The sequence below is a fragment of the Acytostelium subglobosum genome, assembly GCF_000787575.1.
Source record: "Acytostelium subglobosum LB1 DNA, scaffold: scaffold22, whole genome shotgun sequence".
In the NCBI taxonomy this organism is placed as follows: domain Eukaryota; phylum Evosea; class Eumycetozoa; order Acytosteliales; family Acytosteliaceae; genus Acytostelium; species Acytostelium subglobosum.
The window spans coordinates 418974-443695 of record NW_012236511.1 but is presented as its reverse complement, the minus strand read 5'-3'; the positions used below and the strand labels follow the sequence as shown (position 1 = coordinate 443695).

The following is a 24722-nucleotide window of genomic DNA, read 5'->3' as shown; positions in this document are numbered from 1 at the left end:
TTGGGTAACGTGGTCTGGATGAGTGCGTCCACCAGGATGAGGATGCCCTCCTCGCCCAACTCATTGTCGTTCAGGTCGAGACGCATCAGGTTGGGCACGGCCGACAGCACCTGGACGATGGCCGAAGATGGAAGCTGCGTGTGGCTCAGATCAAAGTCAGCCAAGTTGGGGGTGACCAGCTGGAGGAATGAGGCCAGGTCGGCAAAGTCCTGCTTGCTGGTGGCGGTCAGCTTGTTGTGTGAGAGGTCGAGACGGTTGATCATCCTCGTCTCCTTTGCCTTTTGTATGTTGTTGGGACGGATGGAGGACCAAACCAGCGACACGTTCGACATCTCAAAGTGTTTGAGCGACACTGCGTCGGCCAAGAAAGCAACCATCTCTGCACCACTGTCTTCCAGCTTGTTGCCGCTGATCGACAGGAACTTCAAGTTCTTGCTGATCCACTTGTTCTCGCGCATCGACTTGAACAATGCCAGCAGACCCTGCTTGCCGATCGAGCACTTGGCCAGATTCAGACTCTGTATCTCGTGGCCCACTGTGGCAAGCCAGTCGTTGCACAGCGAAAGAGTGCCGCGATCCTCGATGGCGTTGTTTGAAAGGTCGATCGTGTGCAAATAGTTGTTGAGCGCCAACGTCATCCATGTCTCGGGCGTGATCCAGCTCTCGCGTGCGCTGATGTTCTGCAGCACGACCTTGTTAAATCTTCTTGTTGGTCTGCAGCGTGGTGTTCAAGCTGAGTATGCCATCGTTGCTTATCTTGCAGCTCGGGTTGTTGTAGGCGATGATCGACTCGAACCATTGATTGTACTTGAGTGCCTCGATCATTGCCTTGCCTTGGGCGGGTGTTGGAGTCTCGGGCCAATCCGAGAGATTGAAATCCTTGATGTTGTTGGCCTCGAACAGGTTGTCGATCTCCCAACAGATATCCTCGCGCACAGGCACACCGAGGTAGTCAGAGACGCAACGATAGGTCCTTGAGAAGCCAAAGCATGGTCCGATCTCCTTGGCCGAGACAGCGCCACCCTGCATGCCTGGGAAGTTGGCAGAGTACATCTTCTTGATGGCGATAGCCAGCTCATCAAGCTTGATAGTTGAGCCACTGTAATGAATGACGTAAGTGCGGAACTTGATGTCGACGCCGCCATCAGCTGGTGCGTACTCGACCAGATCGAGTAGATGACCATCAGTTACAACCTTTCCATTAGTGCTCGAAAAGACATAAATGCGATATGATGTTATCACCATCAATCTCTCCTCCTCCTGTTGCTTTGCATTAATCTCCCAGACCTTCTTCTTCTTCAAATCAGTAAACACACCAGTGAACAATATATCCCTATTTGATCTAATACCCTTATTAACAAGGAATTGATCAATTGACTCTGTTTGTTGTATTAATGTTGTTTAATGTTGTATTGTGAGTAGTTGAGATCACTCATTCATTCAATCACTTGTCAATCAATCATATACATACTCTTCTCATTGGCACCGAATGAGACACCATTGCTCTGTGAATAATCCAATGTCAACAACTCTGCCATCTCTTATATTAATATACAATTATTATTAATGAGTGATAGTGATTATGTATCTGTTCGAATGTTATGTATTTGTTTGAAACAGTGTTGGTGTAGTTTGAGTGAATGTTGTGAAAAAGGTGAAATCACCAAATTTCAAATAATATCTTATGAACCAAAAAGCCAACTTCACTTTATTTATCCATGGTCATGGCTTGACAATCTCATTTGATTCATTCACATTCATTGATTCAAACACATCAATAGATATACAAACATATATATAAGATATAGAATGAGTACATCAAGTAATTATGCAGGACCATGGACTAAGGAGGCATTGTGCAAGGGTGATGGATTCATTGTTGAGGGCATCATAAGGAAGTATAAGATGCACTCGATGTTTGTAAACACAAAGCCATCAATACATGATACTACAATGCCAACAAGATTCTTCACTGCAATAGTAGAGGTGGACACTACTATCAAGAGGAACTTTAGGGATGGTATCGAGATCCCACCAAAGATGCAAAGGGCCACTGCCATCAACAAAGGTTTTCTCAACAAGTTTGGTATGTGTCATCATCTCAATTGCAATGGGATGGTGAATGATCACTGACAATCACTCCATCATACTTTACAGATAGAGTCGAGGCCAAGTTGGTGGAAAAGGTAGACCACCAAGGTTTGGCTGCAGCAATCGGATCTGGAACTGGAAAGGCTTTGCCAATCGGTTTCCATGATGACTCGCTTCAGTCACTACACCCTATCAAGCCAGGTCACTTTGAGTTCTGGTTGGACGCCGAGAAGAATCTCCACAAGGATCTGAAGGTTGGTGATGGTAAGTTATCCCATCCCCCATCCTCTCTCATCACCTCGATCAATCGTTCACTCAAACCCAATCAAACAACAACAGAGATTAGAATCAAGACTATTGGAAACTCAGTGTTTGCAGAGAGTATTATCAAGATGGATGGTCTCCAGATCTCCAACTTCTCAGGTGACACTCAGTTGCTAAACTCATGGAGCAACAATCTAACTCGTCGTGGTGATATTGATGATGACGAACCAGTGAAGAAGCCAACTCCACAGGACGATGATGATGAACAGGACTGGAGTTAATCACTCAACTTCCATCCATCCACCAATCCATCCATCACACTACTACTTGACACTAACATCCATAAATTAACAATCAGCAACAACAGCTGTATGTATTATTATTATTATTATTATTATTATAATTAATTCAGTGATGATGATCAGTGGGACTCATTGGAAGGAGCAAACTTCAAGTTCAAAGTTGTCAACAGCGAGAGTAATACTTTATCAGTCCATTGGAAATCAAACCACATCACCAATAATTAATTTGGAAACTTTGACTCATCAATCCAGGAGAGGTTTAGAATAGACCAGTGTAGTCTATCCTCCCAACAAATTGTTCAAGGAAGTATTTATTAATTATTATTATTATCTCTTCAAACAAACAAACAATCAATCAATCAATCAACTAATAATGACATTCCTTTACTTAAACAAGTCATTTTCTACAACAGCCCCGTCCCAGACTAATCAATCAAATCAGTTTGACGACCACAACAACAATAATAACAACAATAATTACAATACACCAGACATCACTCCAACTCCACAACCATCATCCGATAATAATATGTTTCCACAACCATCCAAGACTTTCAACAACAACTTCTTCACTCCAAAGAAGAGAGAGCCAATATCCAAAGACAAGATAATTGATATCCAAAAGTTAGTTCATCAGAATAATAACAATGAACTAATAATTACAACAGACATGTAAGTGTATCATAAATCACAATAATAGAGGAACAATACTAACTTAACTTAAACTCAAAAGTAATATAATATTCGGAGGAAGAGCATGTAGTGGACAACATACAACAATTGAGGTGCTTAAAGATCCATGCTACTCACCTAGATACACCAAGTTATCCTGTGATCAGCCTCCAGAGGTAAAGTGCCAAACATTCTCCGTGATCAACAGGGTGAACTTTGAAGTGCAGAACTACACACTTCGATTCATATCCACGCCTGGTCTGTTTAGGGAGACATACCAAAAGGAGGAGCCAAAATGGGACAATACCAAGGTCATGACAATGATCGCCAACAACTTGGACAAAGAGGTGACCTACCTCAACGGTCTCATCCTGTTCATCTCTTTTGAGGGTGGCATCAATGAACAAGATATCCAGTCGATATTATGGTATCAAGTCTACTTTAAAGATCAAGGTCTCAAGATGGCGCTCTGTGTCACTCATTCAGACAAACACCTTGAGAAGGAGTGGAGGGACCATATTCTGAACGAGATCAATAGTCATCAAGAATTGTCCAAATTGATCAAGAATGGAGATATGAATATTCTCTTCATGGGCTGTGTAGACCTGGCTCGCTATACCAATGAAGAGCAACTCCTCGAGGCCTACAAATTAGTGTTTGCCATGCGTGACGAAATGTTCAAGTTTATCTTTGACTGTAAAGACAGAATGTAAGTATTATACTGGTGAATATATATGAGAGTCATTGCTAACATTCTTCTGGAAATTGGCAAAGACAATTTAAAGTTGAGGAAAAAGTTGTAGGTAACGATCAACATTCTTCAGAGTTTGGAAAGAGAATTCCAGATGGAAATGGTCAAAATTCCAGTCTTGATGGTTGAGACCCGGTCTCAAAGGTTGTTTTATAAATAAACCGGTGGCCAATTTCAAGTAATGTCCTTTTTCAATCAATTCAATTTCATGTCATGATTTTTTTTTTTTTTTTTTTTTGACTAGAGTGGAAGTTTATTATTATTGCAAATAAATTGGCGTCAGTGAAGAGGTGGGATTATATCTATAAGTCGATTTTGAATTTTCTCACCACCGTTTTCCACCAAGTATTTGTTGATGTCATGACGCGCAGGTCAACGCCGTTTTCCTCTTTCCGCTTTTAAAAAATGTCAAAAAATGCGCATGCCGAGAATCGAACTCGGATCGCTTCCGTGGCAGGGAAACATTCTACCATTGGACCACATGCGCTTGATGATGCGATTAAGGAGAGAGAATGGGTTATGAAAGAGAGACTTCACAATCTGCTACTTTTATTAACATTGATCCCAATGGCCGAGTAAAATATGAATAAAAAAAAATAAAAAAAAAAAAAAAACACATGCGCTTGATGAGAATGACAAAAATAATACTAGTTTTATACCTACCAAAATGGAATATTTTTGACAAACTCATTATTGTTTGATCTAATGTAGAGTTCTATAACTCCTAGGGGCTTATCCTATTAATATTCAGGCTATCTATAATCCTTAACTCATTTCCATAATTTTATTCAATATTCATTGATCAATTTAACTGATAATTTTTTTATTGTAATTCAAGGAACCTAATTCATAATATCAGACATGGTGATGACACCGTTGTTGTCGCGATCCAAGGCACGGAACATGTTGTTGACCATGGTGGTTGCCATGTCATATGGTGTGTTGGCACGGAGGAGAACCTGGGTCAATTCATTCCTGTCAATCATTCCATCTCTGTTGGTATCACAAGTCTGGAGAGTGACTGAGAAGTTGGTCTTGAAACCCTGGACCATGGCAGCCTCAGTTGGAGTCAATCCTTGAGTTTGTATTGGTTGCTGTTGTGGTTGTGGGTATTGTGGCTGTTGCTGAGGGTACTGTTGCTGTTGAGGGTACTGTGGCTGCTGGGGCTGTTGAGGGTACTGGGGCTGTGGAGTGGACACAGAAGATGGGCTCTGGTTGTAGAGTTGGATATCAGTCATGTTGATGACACCATTGTTGTCACGATCCAAGGCACGGAACATGTTGTTGACCATGGTGTTGGCCATGTCGTAGGGTGTGTTGGCACGGAGGAGAACCTGGGTCAATTCATTCCTGTCAATCATTCCATCTCTGTTGGTATCACAAGTCTGAAGAGTGGCGCCAAAGTTGGTGACGAATCCTTGGACCATAGCTGCTTCGGTGGGTGTCAGACCTTGTCCAACCTGTTGAGATGGCTGTTGGATTGGCTGTTGGTAAGGTTGTTGATATGGCTGTTGGGGCTGACCTGGTTGAACAAACTGAGACTGTGGAGCACGGTCCGGGAGAGTAGGAGCAAAGGACATTGGGTTCTGACAGTAAAGCTGAATGTCGTTCATGTTGATCACACCATTGTTGTCACGATCCAAGGCGGCAAAGATCTTGTTGACTGTCTGGTTGGCCTGGTCATATGGAGTGTTGGTGCGGAGGAGTGACTGCAGTACCTCGTTCCTATCAATGTTTCCATCTCTGTTGGTGTCACAAGTTTGGAGCTTGCTGTTAAAGTCGACAATGAATCCTTTGATTATCTCGGACTCGGTAGGGGTCAAGCCTTGTTGGACTGGCTGAGTTGGTTGCATTGGTTGAATGGGCTGTTGGTATTGTTGAGGTTGTTGTGGTGCTGTTGGGGCAAATGACATTGGGTTCTGGCTGTAGAGTTGAATGTCTGTCATGTTGATCACACCGTTATTGTCACGATCCAGGGCAGCAAAGATCTTGTTGACGGCTTGGGTGGCTTGGTCATATGGCAAGTTTGAACGGACGAATGCCTGGATCAACTCATTCCTGTCGATGTTGCCATCTCTGTTGGTGTCGTAGACCTGGAGAGATGAGCCAAAGTTTGTTATGATGCCTTGCAGAGTCGCTGACTCGGTTGGGGTCAGACCCTGGGGCGCCTGCTGAGGGTATTGGGGTTGCTGGGGGTATTGGCCTGGCTGCTGGACTGCACCTGAGCGAGTGTTGTAGGTCAACACATCATTCATATCGATGACTTGGTTGTTGTCACGATCCAACACACGGAACAAGTTGTTGACAGAGATGGTGGCCTTGTCAAAGGGTGTACCAGAGTTGAGGAGTACCTGGGTCAACTCGTTCCTGTCGATACGGCCATCCTTGTTAAAGTCATGGGTCTTGAGCACGGTATTAAAGTCCGAGATAAAGTTCAGCATGATGGCCTGGTCGGCAGGGGCCAGGGCAGGTTTGTCGGACCTCCTGAGTCTTGCTGAAGTGTCTCCCTCGGTAGCGGTGGGGCTGGGTGGTTCCATGGCAATCACCTCGGTCAAGATAACGGTCGAACTGTCGATGGCGGCCCATCTTCCTCCGTGCCAGACCTCCTTCAATCCCATAATACGATCAAAGTTGTCAACCACATAGCAGTTGTTGTCGAGGGCGAAACGTAGAGGGTCACCAGCATCAAAATGGGCGTTACAGTAGTAGTTGGTGAGGGAGAGGCCGTTGACTGGGATCCTGGTGGCGTACTGGCTCCACTTCTTGTCTGGTCCGACGTCGATGTTGCTCTGCGTGCCATGCTCGGCAAAGAACAGCGAGAATGTACGATCATGGTTGACCTCGGCGATAAAGGCCTTGTTCCAGTCGGTCACACGGCCATGGCTTGGGATGAAACGGTCTGGCAACTCGTCTACAAATGACAGGTAGTCACCATCACGGACCATATAAACCTCCTTATTATTATACTCCACCTTAAACTTAAGATAGTGCATGTTGCCATGATTAAATTGGCGAATTAATGAATCGGGAGTTGTCATATTTAAAGCGAAGAGTATAATTTTGTTATCCAATGAATGAATGAATTAATGAATGAGGTTTGTGTCCTATATTTATATGACTTTGGACTCATTCCTCCTCCTCCACTCAATCAATCAAACAATTAATTAATCAATCAATTATCTTTACTCATCATATGAAGTAATATCTATAGTTGTAAATTGGTCATTCGATGATCATCAATATGACCCTTCGTTTATTAGTGATTGAGAGTCGATCGGCTGATATCATATAAGTTGTGTTCACTGTTGATCGAGTGTCAGGAATCTTTAACATTTTAATATTAGCGTTTGTTCGTTGACCGATCTGGATCGTCATCGTACCACAAAACAGTTGTGGTTGTGCCCGTTGAATTTCATCGAATCGCCCCTTTTTGTACAAGCTCTAGTTTGTGATCGATCAACTGTACAACTCAAAATATGCCCTTTCGTTGATGTGACACAAAAACAAATAATAATAATAATTAATAATAAAATCAAAACCCATTAGTTGACGGATGACATGCTTATACTCCACGTCACCTACTCTCCTCGTGATTATTTATTATCCACTTCTATCATTATAACCTTTCCTTCCTTTCTTTCCTTAAACCTATAATCTCTTTACCAAACTATGACTTTATTCAGTAGGCTGCTCCAATCCAGACAGAATGAAACACATTCAAACTCACTAACATATTATTGTTCTTCCCTTTTTTAGAATCACTCACTAGTTTGGGTTCACCAAGCAGCTTTGGATGCACATCTATCTCTCAGGGATACGTGGCCTCCTCCAACTCGACCTTGTATATGCAGGGATCCAACCACACAGCCGAGGCCCCTATCAGTGACTCAGTGGCCAACAACCCAATCTACAAGTCGAGTGGAGAGAGCGGTTATAACCCCCTCCATAGAGCCTAAATCAAACAAATAATTGGACCTGGACTTTCACCATCCGTCCATTATCAACTAAACTCGTACTTTATGATACTTGAGTTCATCATCAATTTTGAGAGTGTTAAAGTGTTCAAGTTGAAATTTTGAGATTGAATCAAAGAATGAATGAGTGTTCTTGGATCGATCTTTTATTTCCTGCTCCATAAATAATGCCCAACAAAGAGTACAGGTAGTATTGCAAAAATGTTAAAGCGGATGTCAACTGCCATGACCACCATGATGGTCTGTCGACTATAGAGTTTGCAGGGGTGATAGGGACTGTTGAGAGGTCAATAGTTTGGAATGTGATTGTATGCTGAAGTGGTTGATTCCTTTGATCCATATCCTCTCCAGTGATTCGACACCATGGATGAAGACTGCCAGTATTAATTGTTGATACATTGCGCAATGTAACACATTGAGTCTTGCTATCTGGCAATAGGAATATGATGTTGAAATCAATCACATTTGGATAGTTGGTGAACAAATGCTTGATTATTTGTTTCTTTGTGATGTGTAACTCTTTGTCTAGTACATCAATGTTATATCCAATTGCTAGCCAATCCAAATGATTGTTATGTGTTGGTATCGATTGACCATCTTGACTGGTTAACACCATTCCTGACTTGTCAGACTTACATACAAGTGACTTTAACAACATCAGTCCACGAAGTGATGGAGGGAGTGTGCATCATTTGATCGAGCTCACAGTTGATATCTCCAGTATGACAAGACTTGTTGGAAGATTGTTTAGTGTCTGCTCAAATGATGGTCCCAGTCTCAACTCGGTCAGTGAGTCTGGCAGTGAGTTGGGCTCCAGCTTCTGATTGAAAATGTGACCACATTCTAAATGTTGGAGCGATAATGGAAGCACTCCTGGGTTGATCACTTGATTGAATTGTGTTCCCAGGTTTAAGTATGTGATCGATGAGTTCATCAAGTTGAGGCCAAAGACTGATTCAAGTGGCTTGTCAAAGTATCCACTCAAACTAAGGTTGGTGATTCAATCCAGATGCTTGGCTCGTGGACAATGATTGAATAGATGATGGATGGTTCGAATATCCTTCATTGGACTGAATAGTAGTAATAGTTGTAGTAGACGAACTCTATCGACGGATCCACCAACAAACAATTCAATAGTATCAATCTATTCAATACATTATAATATCCCAAACTAATAATATCAATTCCAAAATTCATTATACTACTACTAGTACTACTAGTACAATCATCCTCTGGTATTAATAATTCAAATATATTTGATTGAAATGTTTGGTAATATCTCCATCTTATTATCTAAATAAATTATTGATTGAATGAAGTGATTGAATAGATTCCAAAGGGTGCCACTTTGTAGTTTCATCAAGTCCAGACTCGTGTGTTTTGGAGAATCACCAAGTCAGAATTACTTGTCGTTTTCTGTATTGTTTTCAATTTGACAGGTCATCAATCAATCAAACAGATATTATACGATCAGTGAGATAGATATATAGATATAAGATGTTACAAACAAGATCATCTCTTAATATTGGAAGATCATATATAAAGTTAACATCAATATCGACTCCATTATCAAAGTCGTTGTTGTTGCAAACTAGACACATCACTGTTATGCGTCAACACAGCTCACCATTGTATTACGTCGGCGACAACATCATCCACAAAACCAATCTTTACAACCATCACAGCAGCGTAAATAAGAAACAAGCACAACAACTAAAGCTACAACAAAAGCAACAACAACAACAACAACAACAACATCAACAACCACAACAACAACAGCAACAGCAACAACAACAACCAAAACCACTACTACAAAAACGTCAACAACAACAAGAACAATCAGTTACAAAGCACAAAGAAAATGGAGAAGATGAAATCTTTGTAAAGAAGGGAAGATCAAGAATGCTCTTTGATTTCATACAGATGGATATTGAGAGGACGGCCAAGTCAATACTCTATCTGCTAGAGTGTCGCAAGCGAGGCATCTACGAGTACTTGGAGCATCGCCCGGATGTGACGCTCCTGACGATCATCCACGAGCATGTCTGCCATCTCACCACCCGTGTGCACTTTGTCCACTTTGTTAGGGAGTCATTCCGCAACAGGCGCCTGATGGAAAGGTCTCTGCCGCTGCTTTCGTTCGACCTGGACAAACACACCCCTGAGCATCTCAATGCCTGGATAAAGCGCGTCGAGGAGTTTGTCGGACTGGTGCTCTTCCACAACAACATCGACACGCCAGCACTCTCAAAGATACTCAAACAGCGACTGGAGAACGTGTTTGAGCTCAAGGACCTTTTGCAAAAGCGCGGCCAGATGGCCAACGTTGACGAGGGCGACTCGAGACTGCTGGAGGAGCAGATCGACTCGCTGCTTCACGAGTTTGACCCACAGCGCCACTACGACCGCATGTATGACGACCTGCCGCGCGATGTGGCCCGATTCGGCAGTGGCTATGTTGGCTCCTACATCAACACATTGGACACGATACCCAACCTCACGCACAAAGACAAGTTGTTGCTGCACCACAGCGCCGTTGGACTGAGGATCATTCTTTTGAAGGCCAAGGGCGTGGCAAAGACGAAGCCCAAGTACATTGGCATCAGGATAGACCCGGACGAGGAGCTCTACAAGAAGGTCGAGAAGTACATCGACAATGAGATGTCGTACGCGCTGGCCACCGTTCAGTTCTTTGAAATCCTGTACGGCCACTCCAAGGTTCAGCGTGACACCTCGGCCGAGGCAGAGCAGCGCATCCTCCCGCAGATTATCGGCATGTTCACAATGATGCGATACAAGTACCTCTGCAAGTACGCAATGACGCAGAGCAAGCTACAAAAGCCATTAGACAACCTCAAGAAGGCCATATACAAGTTTGTCGAGGCGGTCAGGAATGGTCTCTCACACAATCACCTCGCGTCACACCTGCACGACATTTGCGACATCGTCTCGGTTATACAGTACAAGGACAAGGAGACACACAAGGCTGCATTGGACAAGATCGTGCACTACATCTCTTTCCTGCATATTGAGAAGGAGATGCTGCTGCTCGACAAACAGAGGACACTTGATGAGTTGGAGAGGGAGGCTCAGGCCCAGGCCCAGGCTCAGGACGACCAGGCACAGCAGCCCACCTCATCAACATTCTTCAACCTGGACTCGATGATCACAGACACGAGACAAGATCTTCAAGTGCTGCATGATGAGCTCGCCAATCTGTCACTTTTGAATCATTTGGACTTTGGCAAGGTGGAGCTGTCCAACCAGGACATCACGGTGGCATTGGCTCGATTCATGCAGTTGCGTATAGTGATGGCAGAGATCAGCAACAAGTTGGACACTTTGCCCAATTACAAACTGGACGACAACGAGTCCATTCCACAGAACATTCACGCACTGACCGATGCAGAATTCTACAACATGGTCATGATCAGTATAAATGACATTGTCCAAAGACTCAACATTCTCAGTCAACAACAATCATTATCATCATCACCATCATCATCATCCAATGCTACAAAGACAACAGAAGCAAAAAGACCAAAGAGAGAGAACAACAATAACAAGGAATTGGACAACACCAACAACAACAAGACGATGGCTAAAGATGAGTTTCTGGATACCTTTGTGAAGACCAAAGTCGACACAAGGACACGTAATCTAAATGAAGTTATTATATAAGTTGTAAGAGTCTATATAATCCGATAGTAGTTGGACATTTATTACTTGTATCCCGGCTCTATCCCATCCATTACCCGATATCACTTCCCCCGACATCGTCGGTTCAAAATTCAAACTAATGCTGCGCGTTAATGTTGCCACAATCATCGTTTCAACAAGACAATTGAAAAAACAAACAAAACACAACCTCACATTGTGGACAAGTCGTACAGTCCAGGGAGTGAAACAAGTCAGTTGAATTGAGTCATTTGATAATCTAGAGATAGAGATATATAATATATACACAAACAAACAAATAGATAGATAGATAGAGAATTAGTGACTCATAGTCAAAGTAATATTTATACAATGGTCTATGGGATAACAAGGAGAATAGATACAATTGATCATGAACTTAAACAATCACCCATTCTCTTAAAGACAACTGCATTGCCAGATATTACAGTTAATAATAATAATAATAATAATAATAATAGTAGTAGTATCAATAGTTGTAATAATAATAACATTAATAGTAATAGTAATAGAGTCATTGATAACAATGAAGAAGAGGAGGATAATGAAGCATGCACAGCATCTATTGTGGAGATAGATGTTATGGGTGACAACAACAATGACGATGAAAGAGAACAACAACAACTATTACAATCATCAACATTATCACCAAACAATATACTACTACATAGCAATAACACTTTACCCAACATTAATACACCAACAACACCAACACCAACAACAACAACATCATCATCCAATATTACCACCACTCTGCTACTGCTCACGACAACCGTGACACTGATAGCATGTATATTATACTTCTCAAAGAACCTGCTCTCATTCCTGGAGATGGTCGAGAACCTGGGCCTGATGGGCAACGTCATCTTTGTGCTCTCGTATCTGCCCACAGGCATCCCCCTTGCACTCTTTAGTCTGTACATCCCGCTGACGTTCTCGGCGGGCTTTGTCTATGGCTTCATGCACGGTCTCATCACTGTGATGGTGGGCAGCGTGCTGTCTGCCGCCGCCGGTTTCTGGTTGACACGCAAGATCAGTCTGCGGTGGTTCGAGTCAAAGATAGAGTCCAGTCAGCGACTGTCCTCTCTGCGCTCAATGGTCGAGCACCATCCCTTCAAGATCATCATCATAATGCGAATGTTACCAATCCCCTTTGGACTCCAGAATGGTCTTTGTGCGGTATGTCCCTTGGACCGCATGATCAATGACTCCGCGACTGACTGGAGACTAACATACCCTCATTATAGATGACTCGAATATCATTCTCAACATTTATATACTCATCAGCCATTGGATTGGTACCAGAGAATAGCTTGTTTGTCTACATTGGCACGACGCTAAAGACGATCTCGGACATCACTGGCGATAATAAGAACCCATTCTCTTACTACCAACAGATACTGTTGGTGTTTGCAATCATTGGAGGCATCGTTCTGTCGGTGGTGGGCAAGAGATTGCTCCACTCCTCATCCTCCCTACTACACACTCCCAGCATAACGATCAGCAGCAATACGCATGAGCCAACGATCAATGGACAGAAGGAGCTAGAGACCAGTCGTGATATTATCCTGACCATCAAGTCTACTCAATCAATGTCTTCATCGTCGTCCTCGCCGTCGTCGTCAGGCGCCAACAGCACAACTCCTCCACAACAAACCAAGTACATACCCTACAAGGAGCGTATCGAATAAACCCACCCGATTATCAAGGTCCGCGATGGACTCCAAAGAAGACATCAACTGGCTGATTGATTGATTGGCGCGCGCTTTATACTATTATTACTATGTTATACATTCGTCACTGATGATGAGGTGGAGTTTGTGGATGATGGCAATTGGCTGCCACCGGTGTAGACTAGGCCTCCTGCCTGGCTTATACTCTTGTTGAGTTGGGTCTCGTCGGTCTTTGTGCCGCGCACAGAGTTGTTGTAAGAGTTGGACTGCATCTGAGATGAGTGGCCACTGTTCTGCGATGAGTCGTAGCTGTCGATGGTGTGTTGTTGGCCACTGACAATCATCCACACCTTGGGCAAGAATAGCAGACAGGCTGTGGCGGTGAAGGCCAGCAGGATGGACACGACCTGGATGACGATCTCGGCGGTTGGGTAGTCGGTCAGCAGGAAACCGATGGGAATGGCGACCAGCATCACGAATGTCAGGTTGTAGACGGACAACGAGATTGGCTTGGACTCATTGAGCTGGTCGACAACGTTACGTGTCTTGTAAGCCAGGAACACTCCGACGATGATGTAGGCCACCTTGTAGAGACAGAAGGCGTACCACCATGCGGTCGTGGTGGACATACACTGGTTCTGCGCCTCACCCTGGCGGTAGATGGGGTTGGTGACGACGCGTGGACGATCGACGGCAGTCCACACCACCAAGAAGATGGTCTCAATCACCAGGAACACTCCGACGAATGTCAGGATCATCTGGTTGGAGATCTTGATGATCTTGAATCTGTGGGCATTGGCAAACAGACGCCATGTCCTCCACGTCTTTGTAAATATAGTTCCAAACATAATTACATATCCATATCCAAGCAACCAAGGGAATGCAGTGCACAACTCATCAGTTGGTGATGGTAACAAAGTGTAGATGGCAGCGTATCCAAGGAGTGACTATGAGTATGATTGAGTGATTGAGTGAATGTTAGTGATTTTGGATGGAGATGGAGATGGAGGGCAAGGGAGTACATACACCAAGAAGGATCAGACAACAGAATAGTGGAGATGAGTATCTAAACTTCTTCCACTCAAACACAATGACAAAGGCCATGAACAACACCAGTAGAGTACAGAATCCAGTCACTCCTCCAAGTGCTCCATTCAAAGGAATTGAATATGTGTTGACCATGTCTAAGCAATAAGATTGGTTGATTGGTCAGTCACACTGAACTTGATGTATGAGTAGATGGACGGGGGGATGGTATACTTACAATCAGATGGTACTTTGTGTGAGCCACCAACAAACATCATGTGTTGATTGAGTTGGACATCGGACTCGTTGCCGTTGAGGGCAATGGTGCCAACTTGACTGAAGGACACATTGACATAGTTGGAGATGGCAAAGGTTGGATTCTTGCGATCGCCTACCTCATCAAACTCCACTTGTCCAGAGTATCCGGCAAAGGTTGTGGCACGGATGGCATCACGAACAACCTCACCATTCGACAGGTTGGCCTTGGGGTCCTTCTGAAGGATGCTGTCAAAAGCCAACATCAATGTCTTGGTGGCGTCCGATGAGAACACGGCACCCTTGTAGAATGTGTCCGACTTGGTGTCTGGGCCAACCAACTCTCTGACACTGGTGACGTTCTTGACGAGCGAGGCGTAGTCGCCAGAGTTGTACTGTGGGAAGAATGAGATCACGCCCTCATACTCTGGACGCTGGTCCACCATCTCTGCGCAGCCATCAGTGACGATCCATGCCACGCCCTGCTTCATGTAGTAGTTGTTCTTGAGTGCGTAGTCCCAGAGGAAGGAGCAGTCCTGGGGGAACAGCGCGTATGTGATGATGACACGCGCCTTCACATCGTCCAGGTTATTGTACAGCAGTGCATAGTCTTCGTTGGTGGGGTTGCTGGGGTCGTCTGCGTTGGAAGAGCGTGGCTTGATGGCCTGGATCGTGTCGACTGTCACACCGATCTGGGCAGCCTGCTGCGCCAGCAGCGTGGCACCACCATTGCCATAGTCCTCCTGAGTGTGGACGCAAGATATACGTGTCCAGCCATAGTGTTGGACCAGTGCCAGGATGGCCTGCACCTGGAAGGCATCCGAGGGGAACACACGGTTGTAGTAGGGGTAGGATGAGAGAGATACTGAACTGGCGTAGAAGCCAATGTTTGGCACGCCAAACGCGCCGAGAATCAGGCCAACCGTGCTGCCACTGCTCGAGTAGGCCGGTCCAATGACCGCGTGCACCTTGGACTGCTGGGCCAGTCCGAGTGTGTCCAGCACCAGACTGTCATACTCGCTGACGTTGGTGCGGCACAGAGTGAGGTTGTAGGCGGACTTGAAGTGGGCCACATAGTCCAACAACACAAGATCCGATGTATATCTATATTGGTTGACCTCTGGATCACCCTGTGGCACGATCGATGCCAATCTAATCTGTTCTGACAGTGGCTGACTAAGATCACATCTCAACTTTGCATCGATGCTCTCTGGGTAGGACTGTGCCAATGTCAACGCCACCAGCATTAACACTAGCAATGAATGATTGAGTATTGTCCTCATATTATATTATATATATATTTGTTATAAGTTATTATTAGTATACAATGAATGATTGATTCATTGAGATATGATGGAGTTGCCTTTGGGCTTAGTCCCAAGCTCGATGGTCTGTTCTCAAGGTCGGCACAGAGGTAGGGAGTGAAGGGGACACATGGGTGTTGGGGCAATACAGGGCACACAAGGTTCATCATCAAAGTGGCTATCCTATTTATGATCCTATCCTACCATTCTCTCTCTTTCCAATATACACACTCACACACCACACTCTATTCTGCACACTGATTGGCGATCAGACCATCATCACTGGACCCCCAAGACACAGACTTGCCCACAAAAGCGTGTGGACCTAAAGATAAGATTTGGTTGCTAGTTGTGGACCACACATGAATCCACGTGAATCGATTCAAAGGGAATGAAGATATTTAGTTTAATGGTTAGGATCCATTATCATCATTCATTCATTCCATTCATGATTATCAATCATTCAGATATATCTATTTTCGAAAATATCTAGCGAGTGCAAAGTTGAGCTATGAATCTTTTACCAAAGTTCTGAATTACTCCTTGTATGTATGTATTTGTTTGGAACTTTAAAGATCTAATGGTAACCATCTGTCCGTCCTCTCTTTCTTTCTTCATAACTTGATAGCTATTTTTGGATTTATCCCCTCTACATGTAATAATGACTTCTCATTTATATATATTTTATTCTTATTCTTTATTTATCTATATATATTTGTTGATGTTAAACAAATAATAATATTCTTTGAATGACTCCAATGAAGAAGAAGTTTCTCTTTAACTCTCTCTTAATTGAGAATGAGTCATTCACACACGCAGAAACATCCTTGTCGTTGAGTAATCGTGTTGTTGGACGATTCAAAATTGTTTGTGTTATGTGTTTGTGTTGCACACGTTGCATGAAGCGTGTTCATTTATTCATTTGTATCCACTAAACTCAATTATTTATTATTGTTAACTGTCTATCTCTATTAATAAATATACTTATTATTTGTATTATTATTATTAATAACAACAACAACAACAAACTTAACTATATATATTTTGTATTTATATTATAAACAAAAAGAACAAGAATGCATTTATATACTATTGCACTATTCAAGGTTAGACCAGGAAGTAAACCAGTACTACTTAGCATTGTATATGAATTGTCTTCATTTGGATTCTTTCAAAGAGGTTCAGTAAAGGAGATTACATTGTTTGTAGCAAGAGAGACTGTTGGTCGTATCAATGTTGGCGAGCGTATCAGTTTGATACATGAACAGAGCCAAAAGGTGTGTCATGCCACCGCCGACGCCAAGGGTCTGGCCTGCGCCGCCCTGACCGACTCGGAGTATCCAGAGCGTGTGGCACACGTGCTGGTGCGTCAGGCCATGGAGCACTTCTATCAGACACACGGTGACAGATGGCAGACGGCCACCAACGATATTGAGATGCCCACGCCACCACTGGACCAGATGATCATCAAGTATCAGAACCCGCACGAGGCCGACCCCATGATGAACCTACAGAAGAACCTCGACGAGACGATCAACATCGTCAAGAAGACCGTCGAGCAGCTTGGACAGCGTGGCGAGAAGCTCGAGGACATTGCATCAAAGAGTGACGATCTCAGCTTCCAGAGCAAGGCTTTCATGCAGAACGCTGAACGAATGAACAAGTGTTGTTCATATCTATAGACTACATGTCCTTGCAAAGGCTTGCTGGACTTGTCTTGATTGGAATAGGGATATATACGCTCGAGCGATAATCAATCAATCATTCATTCATTCAATCAATCAAACAGCAATCCTAGACATACAGATAACAGGCTCGCGCCTACCAACTTCACCTTTCGACTCCACCTCCTCCTCCTCTGCTCCTGTGTGCACGGGTTAAGCTCTCCTGCACTCCTCGACAATGACAATGACTAGACTATACTAGCTTCACGTCTCACGTTCGAGAGGGTCAGACACCAAGCCTTGGCCGGCGTGCGTGCAAGAGTATGAGGATTCGGCGACGATGACAATAAACCCCAGATAGACTATCTTGTTGTTATATATGTATCCATTTAATATCTCTCCTCTGGTTCAGAGGTTATCAAAGTACTTCTCTGACAAGAAGTCCATTATAGCTGATGTGGTATTCAATCGATTAAACTCTAGTTTCTCATGCTTGTTGTGAACGGAGAATAGCATGTACATTAGATGACGGTGAAGGATGTTGGGATGCAGTCCACCAAACTCTGTGTATATGTCCATGAAGTCTTTGACGCACTCGGGTGGCGTCACATCGTAGCCTTTGAATAGGGCTGGGTTACAGAGGATGCCTCGAGCCGACATAACACCATTGACACCGGTACGATCTCTTATCTCCTCTGCTTGCCTCAATGTGAAGATATCACCATTGGCAAACACTGGTATCGAGACACTCTCCTTTACCAACTTGATGGCATCATAGTCGACTGGATGTGATGAACGCTGTTGTGAAGTGCGGCCATGTACAGCCAACCATGATACGCCGGCAGCCTCTGCCTGGCGTGCCAACTCCACCGTCTTGTTCAAGTCAGGCTGTATCCTAATCTTTATGCTCAGCGGGATAGGCACACGATTCCTCGTCTGTTTTACCATGTCTGTTATCTTTTGTGGATGGAGCAATAGGTTGGCGCCATAGCCTTCCTTCATGACCCACTTCTGAGGACATCCACAATTAATATCAATGCCCTGGCAATGGTTTGCCACCTTCTCTGCAGCGGCCGTCAACTCCTCAGCTGTATTAGCAGCAAACTGTACAATCAATGCATCATCGTCTGATCAAATGTGATTGGATGTTAATCCTCGTGTCTTTGTCGTTATGTCATACAATGATCAATCAAACATACAAGCATTGGTAGTGAAATCAGAGTCTCTTGCATATTGACTCCTGTTGAATGCATCTGCCAATATCATTGGCGAGTAGGTAATGTCGCATCCCCATCTAAAGGATGGTTGTCAGTCTCTTATCCATCATGCTCCTTTGTCCCAACCTAACCTACCTTTTACATAACAGTCTGAATGGTAGCCTACTGAATCTAACCATTGGAGCAGCAATCTTCATAAAGTCACCTCTTTGTACTCTTTCAACAATTGACAACTGTTGTTGTTGTTGTTGTTGATCATGTCTCTCTGAAGAGATTGAAAGCCTATTTATATCATCTGTAATATCGCATTCATTGTCAATATCTTCATCATTGACATCATCCCTATCCTCTGGCTCTATAACATCATTATTATCACTCATGATCTTCTTATTCTATGTACACTTCATAAATATATAACAGATTTCTCTCTTTAATAATTCAAGCTCGAGCCGACTTCTAATCTAATCTCGTTCGTTTCCAACAATGCAAGTCGGTGTGTTCAACACAAAGTCAGTTCATTCATTCATTCCCTTTCTTCTTCTTATTGTTAATGATAATACAATACATAATACTTGGAGCTGTCAATGAATATTAGGTAGTACACTCTACTTCGCTACACTTTACTTGTACAACAACACTCAAACTTATTTATTTATTAACAAGTACTTGGGACTTGATAAATAGATAAGTTAATTCAAAGCAAGTTACACAACAATTGGACGAACAAACTATAAATAACTGATGGGGATTGATTGCTGGTATAAGTTTGATAACTTCAGCAAATCGTTTGAATAATGTGTACAACTAACACCAACGACATGATGTTGTACAACTTGCCCATTCACAACCCTTCAGAGTGTGACCTTTGGCACAACAACCACGAAAATCACTAAAGTTGAGATATTTCCTTGCGATAAAAAGGTCCCAAAAGTTGACACCAATGCTTGATCACTTGACTGATCGAACCTAGATAAGTATCATTCAATTATATCTATTATCTATTTATAAACATACAGATACATACCTACAAATATACTTAATAATAATGACTAAAATAATTTTAACTTTTCTATTTTTATTGACTTTAAGTCAATTTATTTATTGCCAACAAACACTTCAAACAGTTATTATTTATGTTAATAATCAATCACCTTTTAATGATACTACTTTATGTGGTGATACAACCGATCCAAATACTGCATGTCCAACATTCTCAGCTGCATTGGCTCACTTCAAATATTTGTACCCAAAGGCCAACAACACAGAGTTGGTTATACAGCTTGCCAGCGGACTATATGTAGCCAATATCTCAGAGTCTAAACCCCTGATGCAATTCGATTACCTCAACCTTACAATCAGTCCAATGGTCGATGCCACCGATATCACCATCGATCTCAACAACAGAAGTTTCATTACACTGCTCTCCTCCAACGGCCTTTCACCAACAAAGTGGTCAAGAGTCACTATCAATGGAGCGATGACCTTTATAAATGGTGGATCAAACTTTATCAATGCACCATATGGTAGAAACAATATAACTTTGAACAATGTATTGGTCACTGGATTCTATCGTTACAAGCCCAATCAGAGTATGATTAGGTTTGATGATGGTACCATCATATTCAATGGATGTACTTTTACAAACATCACCAGTGGCACCAACTGGCCATTGATCTACGGTACCAAGTTGAGATTGACACTCAATCAAACAACATTTGCCAACAACTCATTGATCCCATCAATATGTGATACAACCGGTGCTGTAATAATCATCTCATCAACATTCCACAACAATCATTTCACATTGCCAAGGTTCATCGATTTCACCATCACTACAACTATCCAGTTCCCCATCCAAGTGATCATTGATAATTGTACCTTTACCAACAATCAGGGCATCAATTCCACCGCACCTGGCACACTACTCAATGGCTATGGACCATTCATTTTGACCAATTCTGTATTTGACTCTAACTCCAACATCACTGCGGCCATCGATGTGGACTATGCCAACAACACAAAGATTGAGTTTACATCATTCACCAACAATCAATTTGGCAATAATGGATTATTAATATCATTGGAATACTCCAATGTTACAATGACCAATGTAACGATCAATGCCAACACTGCGACCAACACCACCAACACTGGCAAGCAATTATTCTACATCAACTACTCGTTGCTCAATATGGACAATGTTGTGTTTGGACCGACCGACACACCCGTCCAGACCATCATCAACTGCACCCAATCCACCACCCAGGTCAGGAACTTCATCGACACTGGAGGCAACCGATTGATGGATTGTAATTTGGGCAACAGTCGTTGTACACTCTCTGGATACGATCAAGAACTGTGCCACTCATCAGGTGGAGGAATAGTAGTTTCAAAAAAGGCCGGTATGATTGCTGGTATAGTCATTGGAGCAACTGTTGCCGTGGTTGTATTGATTGTTGTATTCATAAAGGTACTGCGGCCAAAGCAAGAGAAGATGGATGTTACCTCTGGCAAGGGTGCCAATGTAGAGATGGGCAGACACTATCGCAGCGAAGAATAAATATTAATATTCAATCGATTGAATTGACTTGAACATTTGTTGGACATCATTGATTGGTTGAGCGAGATCGAGATCATTCATCTCCCATGATTGGTTATACTTGAGTTGTTTGAGTGTCTTGTTGATGGCTGAGAACCATTGACCTTGGACAACATTGAATCTTACTAGATTGACATTGGATGCAATCTTATCCGCCACTTCGCCCGCTACTATTACAGTTAGCTTGATTGATCTGATTGTTTTGTTGGTAGAATAGGCGTCCGCAAACAGTCTGATCGTCTCATCTTTGTTAAATGGATTTGGTGCCAAACCAAGTCTAAGCTTACGAAGTGCAGAGAGTTGATTGATGAATGTAAAGTCCATTGGAGCTGTGCATTCGATTGATAGATATACCAATCTACTTGATAGTGTAGTGAACATTGATGAGTATGGCATCAATGTAGGTCTCACAACAGCATGATCACACAGCATGTGCAGTCCATCGAGTGAGCTCTTGTGTGCCATCAATAGCCTCGTGTAATAATCACTTGGTCCAATTGCTCCCGATGAAGACACTGAACTTTGTTGCTTCTCTCTTGGTACGATATAGCGTCGTAGAGGTGGCTTGATCAATGGTATCAAATCAGCAAATGACTTGTATACCTTTGGATCAAGTATTTCATCCACCATCTTGAATCGATATTTGATTGATAATGATGTGATTCTTGATTGCCAACGAGTGTTTAGATATAGTACCATCTGTTGAACACATTTCCATGTTGTATACTTGTCCACTATCATCTTTACATGTCCAAGGTTGGTCTTTGTAATTAGTCCCTCGAACTCTTTAGTGAAATGCTTGAGTGAACATCCAGAGATATCCAATCTATATCGTTTGAGTATGTTTGATACAGCCACTGTTGCATCATTTCTGTTATTCAATAGACTGTAGAACTTGTCTATTGATTCAACTACTAGAGGTGAGAGTCTATAATATGTGTTCAAATGTTGTATCATATCTTTGATGATCACCAACCATCTCTTTGATAGGCACAACATGTTAACAGTCCATAACTTATCACGACAACTGTCATCGATTGCAAACTGTACTATCTTCTTTTGTACTAGTAATGGTAACTCTATATATTGATCCATTGTATCTCTCTCTCCTTCTCTTGTTCATCACCCAATATATTTTAAGTTCATTCACAGTTAACCAAAAGTGGGCGAGAGAGAAGCTTGGTTTATTGTCATTTGCGATATCTCTTGTTGTTTACTGTGTCCCGCACACCCTCAGTGACGTCCACATCATGGGGAATGAACACATTCACGATGTGAAATGAGCATGGAAGAGCGTATCCATTCCCATTGCCATCCATATAGAAGAGTGGATTTGGATAATTCAGAGGAACTGGTKGCATGACTCGGTAAACCATGATGGTAATGTGTGATTTTGGGTACAAGTGCCACCAAGTTTGTCTAATTGGCTCATCCACTTTGGTGTTGCTTGGAAAGGTTGATTTGACATAGAACAAACTGTAGCTGGAAAATCTTGTGAATGGAATTGTGACTCGGTAAGAGATTGGTCCAAGAGGGAATTTAGGATAGACAGTGTGATTGGGCGAGTTTCCATCCGGGCCAGGACTAACTGAGAAGAACACACCTTGGAGGACCTGGCCATTGATTATTGGGGCATCACAAAGCACTCCATCGTAGTGTCTATTCATTGGCTTCGCCTTGTCAACTAGTAGGATGGAAAGGTTCGGTTGACTGCCGCAATGGTACATGCCAGGTGATGGAGAAGGAAGTAGTTGATAAACACCGACAAGTTGGAGGGAGCGAATCCATGGTGATGGACACGATTCATCGTGATATCTCCATTCTGAGATGCAGGAGACTTCGACGTGCTGTGAGCACTTTGGACATTGATACGGAAGTATCGTGGCGCCATTGAGATCGTTAATGCAAAGGAGGAGTCTATCTTGGTCGAATCGACGAACCAGATACAGTTCGGGATTCTCCAGAGTGTACTCAGTCCATTGCTTCATGTGGATATTGCCAAATTGGAGAAGTGCAGGAGAGTCACCCCCATCAATCCCGTGTAGATTTGTCAGGTGAAGCTCGCAGGTGCTGTTGAGTCGAGGAATGATACGATTGTCAAACACGTAGCATTGGGTGTCCAATTTCCAAAGGTTCTCCAGCGCAACGTCCTCGAGGTTGGGCATTGGTCGACCGCCTCTGCCAATCTCACATACCAATATGAGTGTGCGAAGATTGGGCAAGGGGAAGTTGAGTCGCGGATGTTCCTCGTTCAGTCGCAGTGTCAGCTTGGTGATGCTTGGCGGGAGGTGTTCAATCGGAATCTCACGATCCAAGGTGATATCCAATGTTGTGATGGTGCCATCAAGCGAGTGCATGTTGTGGAGCTGTCCATACGGGAGCAATTCTCTGAATGAATCGAACCTGGCTGGCCACAGGTGGGAGGGCACCGCCAACGACTCGATATGTGATTCTTTCCATTGTCTCGACCCATTGTTGATCTCCAAGAATGTGATTGATTGGGGCAACGCGGCAAGCTCAAACGAAACGTCCCAGGAACATATCTCAAGATGCTTCAATGTTGGAGGAAGATGGCCAATCACTGCTTCGTCGTCAATATCGGCATTGATGTATGTGACAGAGTCTGGTACTTGCGCAAAGTCAAGCCGATCCGATTGGATCGTGAGGTGTTGTAAATGTGCTGAGAAGATTGGTGTTCCCACCATCATTGCCGATAGGATTCCTTGCAGATAGAGCTTGGTAACTGACGACGGAATGCTTCCTGCATACACATGAATTGAACCACGAAGGCTGAGAGTGTGGACAGACGGTGGAATCATTCCAGGCACCAGCTCCATGGGAGAGACATTCGTGTGATCAATGGTCAGATGTTGGATATTGTTGTTGTTGTTGTTGAACATATCTATGCTTGTAGGCTGATCATAATGCTGATAGTATAGTGTCTGGACACTTGGAGGAATGAGTCCTGTGATGTCCGAGGAGAATTTTTTAATCAGCAGTACTTTTGTTGTTGGAGTGATTTTGTATCCACTGACACTGGTCGTATCTTTGTGTATCACTGTGTCGTCAACGAGAGGAGAGTGAGTGGTTCAGTTGGTGTCAACGATTAAAAGATGACAACGACGATCGATAGATGTACATACGTATTTGTTGATCATCAAATAGTTCATCTTTGATGTCGAATGACAACAACATTGGATATTGACTCCACGCTGGAGGGCGACGCGAAGAAGG

The 24722-nt window shown here is 43.3% G+C and overlaps 11 protein-coding genes across 11 annotated transcripts; 6 read left to right on the top strand and 5 right to left on the bottom strand.

Moving 5' to 3' along the window:
* Nucleotides 1-1809: 1809 nt before the first annotated feature.
* SAMD00019534_094920 (hypothetical protein) lies at nucleotides 1810-2636 on the top strand (the record flags this gene model as incomplete). Its single annotated transcript, XM_012895417.1, has 3 exons — nucleotides 1810-2086; nucleotides 2158-2355; nucleotides 2431-2636. The coding sequence occupies 3 exons, from the start codon at nucleotides 1810-1812 to the stop codon at nucleotides 2634-2636; spliced, it is 681 nt and encodes a 226-aa protein (XP_012750871.1).
* A 550-nt stretch (nucleotides 2637-3186) lies between these two features.
* On the top strand, nucleotides 3187-4042 carry SAMD00019534_094910 (hypothetical protein; the record flags this gene model as incomplete). Its single annotated transcript, XM_012895416.1, has 2 exons — nucleotides 3187-3329; nucleotides 3391-4042. The coding sequence occupies 2 exons, from the start codon at nucleotides 3187-3189 to the stop codon at nucleotides 4040-4042; spliced, it is 795 nt and encodes a 264-aa protein (XP_012750870.1).
* An 880-nt stretch (nucleotides 4043-4922) lies between these two features.
* SAMD00019534_094900 (hypothetical protein) lies at nucleotides 4923-7025 on the bottom strand (the record flags this gene model as incomplete). Its single annotated transcript, XM_012895415.1, has 1 exon — nucleotides 4923-7025. One exon carries the CDS (start codon nucleotides 7023-7025, stop codon nucleotides 4923-4925), a length of 2103 nt encoding a protein of 700 aa, XP_012750869.1.
* A 2637-nt stretch (nucleotides 7026-9662) lies between these two features.
* SAMD00019534_094890 (hypothetical protein) lies at nucleotides 9663-11735 on the top strand (the record flags this gene model as incomplete). The annotated part of the gene is made up of 1 exon (XM_012895414.1): nucleotides 9663-11735. The coding sequence occupies one exon, from the start codon at nucleotides 9663-9665 to the stop codon at nucleotides 11733-11735; it is 2073 nt and encodes a 690-aa protein (XP_012750868.1).
* A 348-nt stretch (nucleotides 11736-12083) lies between these two features.
* SAMD00019534_094880 (hypothetical protein) lies at nucleotides 12084-13438 on the top strand (the record flags this gene model as incomplete). Its single annotated transcript, XM_012895413.1, has 2 exons — nucleotides 12084-12929; nucleotides 12998-13438. Coding segments are annotated over 2 exons (1287 nt in total), but the record flags the coding sequence as incomplete, so codon positions are not given.
* Nucleotides 13439-13542: 104 nt separating this feature from the next.
* On the bottom strand, nucleotides 13543-15981 carry SAMD00019534_094870 (hypothetical protein; the record flags this gene model as incomplete). The annotated part of the gene is made up of 3 exons (XM_012895412.1): nucleotides 13543-14370; nucleotides 14450-14607; nucleotides 14688-15981. Coding segments are annotated over 3 exons (2280 nt in total), but the record flags the coding sequence as incomplete, so codon positions are not given.
* A 1103-nt stretch (nucleotides 15982-17084) lies between these two features.
* On the top strand, nucleotides 17085-17690 carry SAMD00019534_094860 (hypothetical protein; the record flags this gene model as incomplete). The annotated part of the gene is made up of 1 exon (XM_012895411.1): nucleotides 17085-17690. One exon carries the CDS (start codon nucleotides 17085-17087, stop codon nucleotides 17688-17690), a length of 606 nt encoding a protein of 201 aa, XP_012750865.1.
* Nucleotides 17691-18080: 390 nt separating this feature from the next.
* Nucleotides 18081-19269, bottom strand: SAMD00019534_094850 (hypothetical protein; the record flags this gene model as incomplete). Its single annotated transcript, XM_012895410.1, has 3 exons — nucleotides 18081-18799; nucleotides 18872-18966; nucleotides 19025-19269. The coding sequence occupies 3 exons, from the start codon at nucleotides 19267-19269 to the stop codon at nucleotides 18081-18083; spliced, it is 1059 nt and encodes a 352-aa protein (XP_012750864.1).
* A 947-nt stretch (nucleotides 19270-20216) lies between these two features.
* SAMD00019534_094840 (hypothetical protein) lies at nucleotides 20217-21449 on the top strand (the record flags this gene model as incomplete). Its single annotated transcript, XM_012895409.1, has 1 exon — nucleotides 20217-21449. The coding sequence occupies one exon, from the start codon at nucleotides 20217-20219 to the stop codon at nucleotides 21447-21449; it is 1233 nt and encodes a 410-aa protein (XP_012750863.1).
* Nucleotides 21450-21455: 6 nt separating this feature from the next.
* Nucleotides 21456-22583, bottom strand: SAMD00019534_094830 (hypothetical protein; the record flags this gene model as incomplete). The annotated part of the gene is made up of 1 exon (XM_012895408.1): nucleotides 21456-22583. A coding segment is annotated over one exon (1128 nt), but the record flags the coding sequence as incomplete, so codon positions are not given.
* Nucleotides 22584-22916: 333 nt separating this feature from the next.
* Nucleotides 22917-24388, bottom strand: SAMD00019534_094820 (hypothetical protein; the record flags this gene model as incomplete). The annotated part of the gene is made up of 2 exons (XM_012895407.1): nucleotides 22917-22979; nucleotides 23078-24388. The coding sequence occupies 2 exons, from the start codon at nucleotides 24386-24388 to the stop codon at nucleotides 22917-22919; spliced, it is 1374 nt and encodes a 457-aa protein (XP_012750861.1).
* Between the last annotated feature and the right edge of the window lie 334 nt (nucleotides 24389-24722).